The sequence below is a fragment of the Haemaphysalis longicornis genome, unplaced genomic scaffold (assembly GCF_048455015.1).
Source record: "Haemaphysalis longicornis isolate Haplotype H1 unplaced genomic scaffold, Haemaphysalis longicornis Haplotype H1 scaffold_12, whole genome shotgun sequence".
Classification (NCBI taxonomy): Eukaryota; Metazoa; Arthropoda; class Arachnida; order Ixodida; family Ixodidae; genus Haemaphysalis; species Haemaphysalis longicornis.
In genome coordinates, this window is record NW_027526225.1 from 111,954,696 (window position 1) to 111,967,028 (window position 12,333).

Consider the following 12,333-nt stretch of genomic DNA (forward strand, 5'->3'; position numbering starts at 1 on the left):
ACCACAACGGGTGCAAAATGATTATCAGCTGTGCCCACTGCCTCGCTCAGTCGCTGGAATGGCTCGCTGAAGGTCGGACGTCGAGGTGCCGGATTCCCCCCTCCACACGCCTTTTTAGCGATAAGATCCGTAAGACCTAGACCTTTTCCTAAACGCGCAGTCTCAAATGGTGCGCACCTTGAGTTCGAATCGTAGTTTGCCTTTTCTAACTAATTTTTCACAGGGTCTATCGCAGGGCGGTCTTGTTCGCACCTGGAAGCGGCCGTTCTTGGTTGCACCGCAGAATCCCGCCGACTGGCCGACAATGTTGGCCATGTCGTAGGTGAGCGTCGTGCGCAGCGTGGTGGTGCCGGAGAGTGCGAGGCTCTCGCAGTACCCGCCCAGTAGGAGCAGGGCCGAAGGCAGGAGCCAGCGCCCCGAACGCAGCGTCACGGTCCGGGTCCAGTCCATCACGCGCTTCTGGAACAGGCAGTTAATCGTGGCCACGATGCCAACCGCGGGCTGGCTTTGTTTACGCAGGAGCCCCAGGCGGTCGTTCGCGAAGGCATCTGCAGGGATTAGACAGGTATATGAACATTTTTTGAGCCAAGCTCTGTTACGGCGACGTTCTCGCTGGCGGAGGCAATGACAGCTTGGTTCCTTAGAAAGGCTTCAACCTTCGGATCGGAGATGTACAGAGCCCTCCCCCAATGCTAATCGCAGTTTACAGGAGGAAAGTAACATTGGGATAACCCCTAATGAGAATGCTACTTCATGGGAAGCTCGGGAGGGGAATTAACGACGGGTGAATACGATGAAGCAGCGAGCCACAAGGAAGGGTACCTGTCTGCCTTAAGCGCCACGTGCGTTCTTGCAAGTTCTCAAAACTGACATGAGCAAGGGGATACAGGCAGCGGGTGAGGCGAAAGTGGGTCGCTATGTCCTGATAGCTGGGTAAGCTATCTCTAGCTGATATGGCTACGTGTCCTTTTGGGCTAATTTTCCCCTTGTTTTTTTTTTTTTTTTTTTGTAGTAGGCCAACGACCCCCTTGTCGGCGTGTGCATTCACTGGAGACGTTAAAGGGCCGGACAACACTTTCAACTTATTTGAAATCTGAGATGCTATAAAATGTAGTCCGCAAGCGCATCCAGTATTCAAAACAGGTGATCACAAAGCATAGTTCAGCCAAGTATCACTGCTCTAAATTCATCAGACAACTTGGAAACTTGCTGAAAGTATTTTCTCTCCTTCTGTGCCTGGACGTTATTCGCGCTCTCGAAAGGCGTCCCTAAATCGCTGCTTTGGCTTTGGCTGTCTGCCTTCCTGTTGTAGAAATAACCGCATTCAGCAGCCGTTTTTAAGAAAGTATCCGGAAAAGTAAAGCAGCAGCTTGCAGAAGCTTGTGAAAGCAAAGCAGAAGCAGAAGACGAGGAAATCACGCAGTTCCACTTTAGGCTGGCGATAACGGTAGCTTCCGCAGTGCTTCCAAGTACCGAGGAAAAAGCTTTTACCAACAGTGATGTCGGATTCCTTTAAAGGGAGAATGAAGTGAATTTGTCAAGCTCCCCTTTTTTCTTGCACTGCGTAGATTGGCTCAAATGAACACACTTTTCATCCTTTATCCGGGCGGTAAGGCGGTATTTATTTTATAAAGCCTGAAAGAAGAAAAACTACCATGCGCTGTTCGCGGCGGCTGCACCAACTAAATGCAGTGACGTCAGGTAAAGGTGCTACGCGATTGGACGATATCCAAGACTAGAATTAAGGCAAGACAATGGGAATTCTCGATATCTCAATCGCCTGTCACGTTGTCAGCTGTAAAATGCCTCAGATAAGCCAACCAGTAGGGCTTGGAATCGCATACGAATCACTAGCCGAGGCCTACGCGGTGGATGAACGCCCTCCGTGTCACGGCAGACGCTCAAATGCCATGCGCTTTTCTCCCATCTTTTGAGCTTGCCTCACTCATGCCTGCATCGTCAAAAGCGTGTTCGCATCAGGCCAAGGGTCTGATGATCCTGGCCTGTGCCCACTGCCCACAAGCAGTCGGTTCTTATGGCAACAGCGGGCCAACGAGAACTCGCTAGGGCGTCAGTGTCAGTTTGCGCGCGTACTGCGAACTCGCTAGTTCTCGCTTGTTCTCGCGAAATCGCTAGTTCCCGCCTTCGAATTGGCGAGGATGCAGAGAGGAAGGCAGCCTTTTGAAATTGACGTTTCTGCTAAATAAATTCGCGTAAACGCACACAGAGTGGTGGAAATATGGCCTAGGGAATCCGGACTATAATTTGCGATAGTAATCACGCAATGTTTACAAATCACCTCGGTGACCCTTTAAAGGGTCCCTGCACCACTGCCGATAAACGTTTTCCCTCTTTTTTTTAATGCTTGGAAACACTGAGAAAGCCATAATTATCACCAATACCATGTTGTCGTAATATCCTGACCAATTGCGTAGATATTTCCAATTACTCACTCCAGCAATTTTTCCTGCACAGTGTCGCGAAATTCGGGTCCCTCCAGGGCTGTCTTTTTTTTTTTTTTTTTTTTTTTGCTCGCCATAGTGGGACCCAGCGGGGGGATCCCGGCGGAGCAGGAATGTCCTCGCCGCCATTTCGGCCCACGGGGCAGTGGGCCATGTGTTTCGGCGAGAGAGGGGCGAGAGTGCGGCGGCCAACGGAGGTCCCACCCGCTTGGTTCTCGGAAGACGCGCTGTCCGAAGGACTGAGTGCTCGGTGCAGCGCGGGGTTCACGACTCGCGGGGAGAAGGAAGCGAGAAGTGGCGGTGGAAGGTCGTGCGGTTGTGACGCGGCGGCCGGTTCTGTGGGCTGCGCTGTAGCCCCGAGTGCGACGACAGCGGCGACCTCGGCCCCCGAGAATTCCCCTCGAAGAGGGGACTGTGTGTGGCCCAGGTGTACCCGAATTGCGTCGCCGACCAACGGGACTCATCGCAGACGACCGGCGAGCCGGCGCATCTTCCCCGACGAGACCACCGACCAAACAGAGTTAAGACATCCTCTCCTTCCCCACTCTTCCACAGACTCTAAAATCGCCCTCGCTATTATCTTCCTCCTTCACATCGACTCCGCGGACTTGATTATTCTCTCTTTTTAGTGTACCGTGCTGTGTATACGGGTTTGTGTGTGTGCCTAGCGGGCCTATTGTTAGAGAAGTTGGAGAGAAGCTCCCCAGCCCGCCTATTGTCTGCCTTTCTCTTCCCCTCGTGTTACGGTCGCCTATTTCCTAAGCTGAGATTCGTTTTCTTTGTCTGTATTACCCTCTGTGTCAGTCTGTATTTCCTGTGTGTGTGTGGAAGAAGTAAATGTGCTTTGCTTTAAACGGTTATCCCGTGCCCCGTCTCGTGCCTCACGCCAGCGGCCAATCAGGCGTGGACCTATCGCCGGTTGGCAGGTCCGAACCACATTCTCGAATTCGTCTGTAGGGGGGGAGTTGTTTGTCGCTCCTCCCGTCCGAGACATCGGCCACTAAATTACTTCGCTTAATTCCGTGACACACAGCTTCCAAAATACGTCTCCAAAGGAAGCTACAGGTTACCTCAAAAAGATCTCGTGTCTAAAGCCTCTTTCAATGGGGCAGTTATTCTTGCCATTTTAGGAAATCCGAAGGTGCAAGAGTACTTCCTTTGCACCTCGTACCGAAGGTGCGCTGTTCTTTTCTATGCCCTGGTACCACGATGCTTTCGTGAGTGGTCTCCGCATAGCCAAGTGTGCAGTACTTACATGGAATTGCACAGCACTGCTCTTTTGAGGCGTGATTTTATAGGGAAAATTACTGCCTTTTAGAAAGCCCCTTCCCGCTCCCTTATTATCATCGTCATCACCGAACTTTGTCCCTAAAAAGCTATCCAAGGATGTATGCGTTGGTGCAGTAAAGGAATACGAGCGAGGGAACTGTCTCGGCGTTCACCCGAAAATACAGTTTCTATTTAAGATAATTATTTGCTGTGCTATGGATAATTAAGACGTGGGTACCATCATTTTTAGGACAAACCAACATTAAGTAGTCGCAATAATCAGCGAACTAATCTGCTCTTTCATAGGGTGTGTTCCGTAATGGCTAACCATGTTTTCAGTGCGGAAGGGGTTACTTGGCTAGCGCTCCACCATTACAGCGCGACACCAGATATGCCTGGAACTGGCGCTGTCGCACCAAAGAGTAAACGACAGCAGCAGAACTGCTGGTGCTCCTTAGCCCTAACGTAACGGTTTGTGGCCTGAAATTGGGCCGTTAACTGGCTCCCGCAGGTCTGCAATTGCGATGGACGTTGTGGGGATCCTGACGCCATAGCCATTGCGCGATCACTGGGTTTGTGTCATTACGCGGCGCTCTTCCCCTCTCTCCTCCAAAATTCCGGCTCGTCTTGGCGCCACTGCGTAGAGCCGAGCCGTCTCTCAAACTTTTGCGTGAGGTGAAGCCTGCAGAGACCGTTGCGGCGATAAAACACTGTCACGCAGCGGGCGCTCCGCCCTGGTAGCGGAGCTAACCTCACCTCATTGGTCCGTTTGAACGATGCCCGAACGAGACTCTCGCCGGGAGGCGAACGCGCGCCCTGCGCGGGGGTCCGTTCGGGGAGACGCTTCCAGGACGCCGAAGGCGTTGGCCGAAGGTATGTGACGCTTTCTTTACCAGCCGGCTGCCACTCTGTGGCGCCGGCGAAAGCCCACCAGCCCTTCCGGCTGCGGCCCGTGCCTAAGGCTGCTCCTGTTGTCCCTACGCTTGCATATAGTAAGGCCGTACCTACCACTCGACGAACACGCCGTGCGGTACGCGCCTGTGAGCGAATGGGCCCCGTCTCCCTCGCTGCTGCGAGCCGATCCGGCCAGCACGGCGATGCGCGCGCGCACAACGTGCGAGCACCCCGGAATTTGCCCTGACAGAAGAGCCCACTGGCTCTGCGCCGACGAAACGTGCGCACTTGCGCGTGGCGCCCCATCGCCCCTTTCACCTAACGGGAAGTACGTACCGGTACTGTAAATTATGTATTTGGGTCTGTAAAATATGTGATTAGAACGTCAGTGTAAAATAAACGTCTTCCCTCCGTACCCTGGGCATATTCCTTTGTCGCCCCTTTCTCCACCTGCCCAACAGAGGCGGTGTTAAGTTGGCGCGACGGCGTTTCAGTATCGTGAGCGTGCTCAACTAGCTCGAACCCACGGTGGTTCCTCGCGGTGTGCATGAGTGCTTGCCTTGTTCAATGCCAGGGTTATGCATATTGCGAGGTAGAGAGACCACAAACTGGCGCCCAACGTGGGGCCATTGGCTCATTAGCCTTTGGCCGCTAATTAAGCTGAGTACGCAACCGGAATCAGTCTTAACGCTTATCCGCTAGCGGTAGCTGCTACGGGGACGAGGCGACTGCCCCTCCGTACGCGAGTGTGCGTGCACCCCTCGTTAACGCAGCCCCACGGGGCAGTGCGACGGTGCAACCGCGTCCCACTGGAGCGGCGGTATACGTATTTCGGGAGAAAGGCCACAGCCGCCACTCGGAGTAGTGCACGCGAGATATATGCTTGTTGCCGTCCCCTGAGAGTAGAGCACGAACGTGGTAGTTGACGCGCTATCTCGTGCTTCGTAATATATCGAGATTCATTGTCCAAGTGTGACTTTAGCCGGCGGCGCAAAAGCGTGTGCCAGTTAGGGAGGCAAAATTGACAGCCGTTCAGTGGAGGAAGAGGGCCCAGAGTTGAGAAAGAGCGCGCGGACACCCCGCAGAGAGGGGCAGGCGCTTTCGCGAACTCCATGCCGCCGGAAAGCGGACGGGCCTCGGCTGTAAATCAGGAGGGGGAAGCGATGCCCGTTGCAAGGCGGTTGTATTGAGCCGAAAAGAGCTAGTAGCCGGCCAGCAGAATGACCCGTTTTGTCGCCGGATGTGCGACGGTCTCTGGGAGACAATTTTTTTTAGTTTGATTTTTTTTTAGACGCCGAGACGTAGCTTGTCCTGCTGCGGGCGTGCGCCGAGATGCTACTTGTCTTGTAGCAGGCGCGGGAGGGGGGCTGAATTCAGCGTGTGTCGCCGACGCCCCGGGGGACTCATTTCTGCTGGACGGTGAAAGACTCGTGCTGAAGTACGTAGCCGCCGATGATGAGGCAATTGAACCATTCAATGTGGTAACCCCCTAAGTCTGATTTGCGCACTGCTGCGCTAAGCTCATGACGAACCATTCGCCGGGAATTTAGGCGGCTCCAAAGTTTTGGTAAACTGAGTCGCTCCGTGACCTGGCCCGGGACGACGCGAGACATTTTCGCTGTTGCCGATCCTGCCATGTCTGTCAAACGGCGAGGGCGCACGGTGGGAAGCCGCCTGGAATTGTGAAGCCATTTGACAGTATGCGTCCTTGGCAGGTAGTCGTTTGCGACTTGAAGGGACCTATGCCGAGAAGCAAGCAGAGCTTTACTTAAATGTTGTCACGGGCTGACTATTTGGCGCTAGAGCACAGTGGCTCTGCGCGGTGATGACAAGGCACCCACGCTTATCCAGGCTTCCGTCGGCCAGCTCATCACCTCAGTGATCATAGCACACTAAACGGCAGGCGATTTCGCCCCCGTGCTGACTTCACTTCTCTCAGTCTCAGTCAGCGCGGCCGCCCCGGCCGCCCCAGCCCAATCTGTGTGGTCAGTTGTCACTCCCCTCCAGCAAAGCTGTAAGCGCATGTTTTCTCTTTTTACTCGGTTTGTAAGAGTGTGCATGTTACGTGGCACTGTCTGTATTAGTGTGTCCCCATTTGGGCGTTGATGACTGCACGTAATGTATCTTGTCCTAATTTGTTTGTTATTGTTTAGAACACTAGTTTAATTGCACAGGGTGAGGAAGTGTTCCGCTTAGTATTATGAGCGTTGTACCGCGTGATGTAGCATGAACCTATTTTGTTTGCTTAGTTTCTGGGTTCGGTACGGTTCGTGTGTTAGCCTCGTGGAAGGCGTTAGGGTTGTTTTCTTTTTTATGTGTGTGTGTTGTCGGTGCACGATGTAGTGTTTTCTTTTTCCAGTGCTTTGACGTTATTTATTTGGTACAGGAACCCCTTGGTCTGCGCATGCGGGACGAAGTGCTTTGTACGTTTCTTTTCTTTTTTTTTGCCCCTTTTAGCAGTGAGCAGGGCTAGTTTTCTTCTCTTCTTTTTTTTTACTCAGGCGCAGTCTTGACGAAAGAGCGAATGCCGAAAAGCGGCGGCTGGGTCGGTCGCGGGAGTGCCCTTCGAGGACTGTCTTTGGCTTTCGCGCGCAGCCAGGGTCGAGAGTTATAGTCTTGTTTTGAAGGTGTCGGATTTCGGCCGTCCGCGGCCCCGGTGTTCGGGGCGAGCAGCGCGTACTGGAGGCCGTTGCGTGAACTGTGTGCAGTTGGGAGAGCAGGCCAGACTTTGGGGGACCATATACTCAATGCCAACGGGAGGTTGTGTTTTCCTGGAAAACGCGGGCCGGGCGTACGCTACGAGTGGGGCGCACCGCGTTGTGGCGAAGGAACTTGGCCCCGGTGGCACGAACACTGTGACGCGCGTGTTGTGGACGCGTTCGTGAGTGCGTTTGGTGTGTGCCTCTGCCGGCTTCAGTCAACCCAAGGTGCCTTCCGCGAGTGGTTTTTGCTTCGCCCGGTGCGCCCACCGTCACGTGGTGTCTCGTCGGTGTGGTGGAGGGTCCGCAGGTGCCCGCTTCTTGAACTCTACGATTCGTGAACTTGACCGGGCCCTGGACAGCTGCGCTGATTCGGGGGGACCAACAATATGTACCCCCCCTGTGCACCGCCTGCGGCAGGCGAACGTAGCCGGGCTGCCCTGCGCCGACGAGAACGGGACTGGCGGCCAGTTGCGAGCTGCGGAAGAGGTGCCCTCTCCAGATGTGGACAATGTGGTGCCATATCGGAACTGCACCATGCGTCATCGGCACCACGGCTGTCGTCCGGCAGCTGCCTCGCTCGCGCTGGGCGGCAGCCACCACCAGCGACGGGTCATCGCTATTTGGCGGGGCACTCATCGGGTGCCACGCGAGGTCTACACCTGAGCAGCGCCCTCGCGGTCATCATACCTGCCGGCTGGCTGCTCAGGCCGCATTTCCTCTTGGCTGGTACTCCCTTCACGGAGCTGCTGTCTCGATGCTACGGTGAGGTCGTTCCGGCACTGGTGCCCACCATCTTCCTTTTCTCAATTGACCACAACGGACGTTCCCCCTAAAAAACTTTCGTGCTCCCAGCCGCGGAACTTTGCACAAGCCCCGCAGATCCGCGCCTCCTGAATTTGTAGAAATATTATTTTCGTAGCTCAGCGTAGTTTCTAGCATGCTTGTGTCTTCTCTTTTGCCCTGATTCTTTATTGTCGTAGTGCGTGTTTCTTTTTTCTTGTAATCCTATGTAGCATAGTATCGTCCTGCATGTATATACTATTATTACCATTATTGTTATTATCATAGTGTCGCGTCCATTATAATTGTATATTTCAATAGCTTCATTTTGTGTATGCATGTGGAACCGATTATGTATCTCAGTGTCGCGTGTAGTTTCCTGTGTGTATCATTCGTGCTGGAGGGGGGTAGTGTTGGTAGTGTAGTTGTAAATATTTTGTATGGGCTGGGGACTGAGACTGCCCTGTGCATGCACTCTTTTCTACTCTTTGCCGTCTTTTGCATGCCGGGGCGATGGCCGGTCAACTCTTCTCAGACCGGCGAGGGCATTTAAGGAGAGGGGAGTGTGGGGATCCTGGCGCCCCGGCCATTGCGCGATCGCTGGGTTTGTGTCATTACGCGGCGCTCTTCCCCTCTCTCCTCCAAAATTCCGGCTCGTCTTGGCGCCACTGCGTAGAGCCGAGCCGTCTCTCAAACTTTTGCGTGAGGTGAAGCCTGCAGAGACCGTTGCGGCGATAAAACACTGTCACGCAGCGGGCGCTCCGCCCTGGTAGCGGAGCTAACCTCACCTCATTGGTCCGTTTGAACGATGCCCGAACGAGACTCTCGCCGGGAGGCGAACGCGCGCCCTGCGCGGGGGTCCGTTCGGGGAGACGCTTCCAGGACGCCGAAGGCATTGGCCGAAGGTATGTGACGCTTTCTTTACCAGCCGGCTGCCACTCTGTGGCGCCGGCGAAAGCCCACCAGCCCTTCCGGCTGCGGCCCGTGCCTAAGGCTGCTCCTGTTGTCCCTACGCTTGCATATAGTAAGGCCGTACCTACCACTCGACGAACACGCCGTGCGGTACGCGCCTGTGAGCGAATGGGCCCCGTCTCCCTCGCTGCTGCGAGCCGATCCGGCCAGCACGGCGATGCGCGCGCGCACAACGTGCGAGCACCCCGGAATTTGCCCTGACAGAAGAGCCCACTGGCTCTGCGCCGACGAAACGTGCGCACTTGCGCGTGGCGCCCCATCGCCCCTTTCACCTAACGGGAAGTACGTACCGGTACTGTAAATTATGTATTTGGGTCTGTAAAATATGTGATTAGAACGTCAGTGTAAAATAAACGTCTTCCCTCCGTACCCTGGGCATATTCCTTTGTCGCCCCTTTCTCCACCTGCCCAACAGAGGCGGTGTTAAGTTGGCGCGACGGCGTTTCAGTATCGTGAGCGTGCTCAACTAGCTCGAACCCACGGTGGTTCCTCGCGGTGTGCATGAGTGCTTGCCTTGTTCAATGCCAGGGTTATGCATATTGCGAGGTAGAGAGACCACAACGTCCAAAGAGTCTGACTCAGAGGAACTATAAAACAGCAGCGACTGTCGGGTGATGCGCCGGAGGTTAGGCCTAACATTTTGCCTTGAGTGTTACATGCTCAACCACTACCCACAGAACAACGGGTTTGATGTAGTTTGTAACGTCGGTAAGTTTAACCTTACGGCTGCCAAACGTCAAGTCTAAACATAGGCCTAAAAAGGGCAACCTTTGCCTTTTAAGCAAAGGAGCTATGGACCCAAGGATTTTAGTCGAAGCAGAGAGCAGGAAAAAACTCAATGTAAAGAGTAGCACCTTCTGGGTATGAACCACACGTTCCTGGAATTTATGCCAGGGATTATTAGTGCATACAGTTTACAAAAGTGGGCGTACGAACCTGACTGAATGCATTGCATACTCAATAAAACACGCGTGCTATACTAAGCTGCCTCTTTGTTACGTTCTACTCCGTTGTTACTTCCACAAATCAAAATTCCTATAGGCAGAAGTACCACGGAAAGAAACAAGGTATAAATTTTGATAATGATGCTTGCTAACCTGTACACAGCAGAAGAAATACATTTTTCTACTGCACTGTAGCCGCATTTCCTGAAAGTTAACCTCCTCGCTCCAACTCATGGTTGCCTCATGCTGCTCACAAAGAGAAATAAAATATTTACTAGTGAGATTTCTTTTGCAGGACTGCCAGGCGGGGTAGTTTAAATCTCCAGCATGACTGAAGCAAGTGTCAGCTGGCTCCGACGATTCGAAGAATACTCTCCGCCGAGAAATGAGAACGGTCGGCCACGGGGCGCTTAGCCACTCGACCGAACCTGCCACCCCAAGACGCGCAGAAAAACGCAATTTACTGCCCCGGCCGCGCCGCGACGAGCCGAGATCCTCGTGAGAACGAACGCGCCCCTGACTCGGGTGTGTTATGCCCGAGAACATGAAGTGACGCCAGACTCAACGCGAGTGTTTATGTTCAAGTTTTCACTCTCTCACGTGTACGTGCACTCCGTGAAGGAGAGTCGCCCCTACGCCCGAGCAGCGCGTCAGACGTTTTCTTTGGGTGCTCCTCTATCTTCGTACCATATAATATGTAATCCCAGTTTTTCTCAGTTAATTAAATGTCTTTAAATTCTCAAACCCCAGCTTCTTCCCCTGAATATGAGTCACGACCCAGCTGACACAAGGAAATAGCGTGTCTGTCTTTTGCAGTGAGAGTTTCTATTTATGCAACATGACCTGTACGAACACTACGCTGTTAATAAAGCAGTTAGAGGAAAATTTTTGCGCGACACTTTTTGTCAACGCTCTTAAATCTCAATAGCGTAAGCAAGGGAAGCTGTGCTACCTTGCTTGATTTGCTCGTCCTGCATTGGCTTAGCGTCGTTGTCCATTTTTGAGGCGATCTTTTCGGCTTTGTTTCCCTTGGCAGCGACGTTTCCTTTCTTCACCACGGGCGGCTCATTGATCGCGGACGCTTCGTGGGATCCCGGCATCGACGCTGGCACGGAGCGCCTTTCGCTGACGCTGCGTCGTCAAAGTTGTTCGTGATTGAGGGAGCCCAAGATTGCAGATGTGTATAGACGTGAGACATAACACGCATTAGCACACACAGTTTCATACAAAAATTTATGGCCCAAACAGGAGTTCATATTAAATGCTAAACCTGATAGATTTGTATATATGAAATAACAACTTTAAGGCACCGCCAGTCTTTGACAAGTTCCTCACAAAAACACCTTATATATCTGCAAAATAAATGCATAATTTGTCTTAACACATCTAATGACCGCCATAAAAATTCTTCTGGGAAAAGTGTGCTTCGCAAGGCTTGAATGGGAGAGCACGGCTGCAGCTAGCATTGTACGCGTCCTTTGTTTCGGCTGTGTCGACGTACTGGCCTGGTCCACTAGGTTTAGCCGAAGTAGAAGCTGGCGGTACAGCCCATGTTGAAGCCCTCTCTATTCCGTGAGTTGGCACGAGTCACTTCGACGGCAATGACGAACACCAGGCGAATTGTGGGCTTTCCGTGGCGCTGTATGGAGCCACTAGCCAAGTCGGCTTGCTTTGTTTTTTGTTTTTTTTTTTCGATCTTGAATTCTCCTCTTGGCGCCCATTCTTTTGAGGACCGCGTTCCGCGTAGCAATGTACAAGTTTTGAGCAATCCGTTGCCCCGTGGGGCACATAAGGCTTTCACCTTACTAATGCAAATGCACATTGGTACACCTAGAATCCATAAGGAGAATTACAAATTGAAAAAATAAAAGCCGTTCCACTCAATGTGAAAGCTGGGGGAAGTGCAGAGCAGTGATTCGCCATAATGGGCTGTACCGCCGTTATCAGCTTACTGCTACCACACCATGCAATTCAAATTTTCCGCCTTTGCAGTGCTCGCTCGCACCCTGCCTGAAACTGCACCAGCGGGAGTTCTGTTCTCTTTGTGCTTTTCTCCCCGCACGTTCCGGCGTTGCACTGCCACATTTTTCGCTTACTATCGTAAAAACAAACCTAACGGGCCTCCTTAACTAAAGGAACGCGGGCGCTGCGGGTAATTACGCAATTTGTTTCTCAAATGTACCTATACTTTTCTTTGCACTAAACAACGAAAAGATGTATGACAAGCGCCAGCGTTTCACGAGTTTCGAACGCTTATGACTATATAAACCGCTTGGCTTTCGAAGCCTCTAGGGTACGCCGCGAACAACA

At 52.8% G+C, this 12,333-nt stretch overlaps 1 protein-coding gene across 1 annotated transcript in view; it reads right to left on the reverse strand.

Moving 5' to 3' along the window:
• LOC144161783 (phospholipid-transporting ATPase ABCA3-like) overlaps positions 1 to 12,333 on the reverse strand; it is a 53,507-nt gene that overhangs the window by 24,837 nt on the left and 16,337 nt on the right. The window contains exons 6-7 of the mRNA XM_077692384.1: positions 10,976 to 11,154; positions 253 to 548 (exon numbers count right to left, since the gene is read on the reverse strand). Of these exons, the coding sequence (XP_077548510.1) occupies positions 253 to 548; positions 10,976 to 11,154 (475 nt within the window). The remainder of the gene's footprint in view (positions 1 to 252; positions 549 to 10,975; positions 11,155 to 12,333) is intronic.